The 2,311-nt window shown below is 48.0% G+C and overlaps 1 protein-coding gene across 2 annotated transcripts in view; it reads right to left on the reverse strand.

Moving 5' to 3' along the window:
- The window catches only part of RAB8B (RAB8B, member RAS oncogene family), a 79,807-nt gene extending 79,526 nt beyond the window's left edge, over positions 1-281 (reverse strand). For both annotated transcript variants that reach the window (XM_027765865.1, XM_006141754.3), the window contains exon 1: positions 113-281. In XM_027765865.1, coding sequence (XP_027621666.1) covers positions 113-236 — 124 coding nt within the window. In that variant the 5' untranslated portion in view covers positions 237-281. The remainder of the gene's footprint in view (positions 1-112) is intronic.
- Between the last annotated feature and the right edge of the window lie 2,030 nt (positions 282-2,311).

Genomic DNA, 2,311 nt, shown 5'->3' on the forward strand with positions numbered 1-2,311 from the left:
TTTCCAGGGGTCTCCACTCCGGGGCTCCCGGGCACCCTCCCGCCCTCTCCCGGCCCCTCGTACCCGCCCCCCATTTCTCACCCCTCGTCCCGGGCCTCGGCCCCTCCCTCACCGATGGTAGAGATGAAGGTGGTGTTGAAGGCGTCCTCGGAGAAGCGGAACAGGAGGCAGGTCTTGCCCACTCCCGAGTCGCCGATCAGCAGCAGCTTGAACAGATAATCGTACGTCTTCGCCATCTTCTCGCTCCGGCCCTCTGACCGTGGAGCGAGAGGAGGCGGCAGAGAGACAAAAAAACCCGCCCAGCAAAGCCAATCGGCGGGCGCTTCGTCCACACCACCCGCGTCCTGGTGCTTCATGGGACTTGTAGTTCCTTCGGGGCGCTTCGGGCGTGCCGGGCGCTGACTGTCTAGGCGGCTCAGAGGATTAAAGCTCCGCTCTGAATCGGGTGACCGGGTAGACTAGGCGTTTCCCACTGAGCTGGAAGGAAGGTTCCGTGCCAAACTCTGCGTGTCTTGTAGCCGGAACTTAACTTCGTTTCTTTGTGTGTGGGCGCCTTTCAAATCCATCGGATTCCGCTGCGTCTCTCAGTTCCAACATCTCTTCCGCCGGGACCGGAGCAGAGATAGCTTGCTTGCTTTGGTGCTCCTGTGGAGTAGCCTGAGGATTATCTGTAGTGTGTTATCCGACTTCTCCAGTTCCTGCCCAGCACCACGTTCAGGTCCCTTCCTGCAGCCCCTCTGTCCCAGAGCTGGAAATGAATGATACCATGCTGTCTTGAACCCCCCTCGTACCCACTTCACTGCACACAGACCAGAGCCAAGTACGATGATTGTTTTAGAGAATCTGCTACGCGGATTGCTCCCCTGTCCCATAGGAAGATGGGTAAAAAACCTGGAAGGCTTGTGCTACAGGTCTGTGCCCTCTAAAATTCCAAGTTTCACCTGAACCGGAAACTATGACCATGAGAATTTAAAATTACCATCTGGATTTAGTCTTGACTGGGCTGCTTAACTGCTGCGACAAGTCACGCAGGCTCTGTACACTTCGATTTTCTCATCTGTAAAACAAACTACTTCATAGGGTTGTGGTGAAAGTTAAATGAGATACTCCACGTGAAAGTAATTCCCACCCTATCAACACTGGAATGTGGTTGTATTTATCATCCCTCAGTAGACTATGACTTAATTGGTGACAAATGAAGGGAGAAACAGCATTCTGTTATACTCAATTTAATCCTCTATTATTTATTGTCTAAGACAATTGTTTAATGGATGTACTGTTAAATCCTGTATTGTTCTGTCATTGGCTAGTGGGGAAACCCAACTAGATTAAGCTCTCTTGAAGGGGGCGGGGCAGGGAGGTGTTAATTGGCTCAGGTAATAGCTAAGGAGGTCTGGAATCAGGTGCTCCTACTTTCAGGGCTGTCTGTCATCTCTTCAGTTTTAATTTCTAATATGTCAAATACCAACAGATAAAACTCACGTGAACAAAAACTCTTTGGCAGCCTCTATAATTTTTTTAAAGAATTATTTATTTATTCCATTTTATTTGTTATTATTCTTTTTAAATTTGACCAGAGAGAAACAGAGAAAGGGAAAGTGAGAAAGGAAACCAGCATACCACCTGCTGGCCCCTTAAGAGGGGGTTCTGAGACCAAAGTATCTGGGAACCACTGGCCCAGACACCTACCTTAGATCTCAGGAAACACCTTCTGGGAGGTTAGAGGTTAATTACTAAGGGAATCAGTGGTCACAACCATTAAGAGGGGAAGACAGGTCAGATAGTTGAACAAGACAACAGGCTTTTCTAACGCACATCTGAAATGCCTTGTGACTTCAGGTACAACGCAATGCCACTTACACTGCATTCTTAGTCTTATCGTGGCAGAAGACCTAGTAGTCCATAGTATTGGCCATTACATTCTATGTGACTAGAACATGAAATGCACTGTCGTTAACTTACTCTTACTGATCACACAGTACCCACAGGGCGGCTGCTGCTGCTAACAACCAGACATCTGATTCCTAGGGCCCACTTGATGGGAACAGAGCTCTAATAAAGTCTGCATCTCAGTCCTGACCAGGGATTCTGCCCCCTGGGACAGGATGAAGCCTCCTTGACCAAGCCAGTTCTTGGGCAGTCAGGGTCCAAATGGATGTGGATGGGTCAATTCTATACTTTTGTCCTCATTTCTGCAAAAGTAAAACAAATCTTCAAAGACTAGTGGAATCTTTAAAAAATGTGTACCTATATTTTTAAAATTTTCAGTCTCGCTATCTGCATGCAACTATTGTCATTCTTCTGCATGAAA

This window comes from Tupaia chinensis, unplaced genomic scaffold (assembly GCF_000334495.1).
Source record: "Tupaia chinensis unplaced genomic scaffold, TupChi_1.0 Scaffold000063_1, whole genome shotgun sequence".
Lineage (NCBI taxonomy): Eukaryota > Metazoa > Chordata > Mammalia > Scandentia > Tupaiidae > Tupaia > Tupaia belangeri.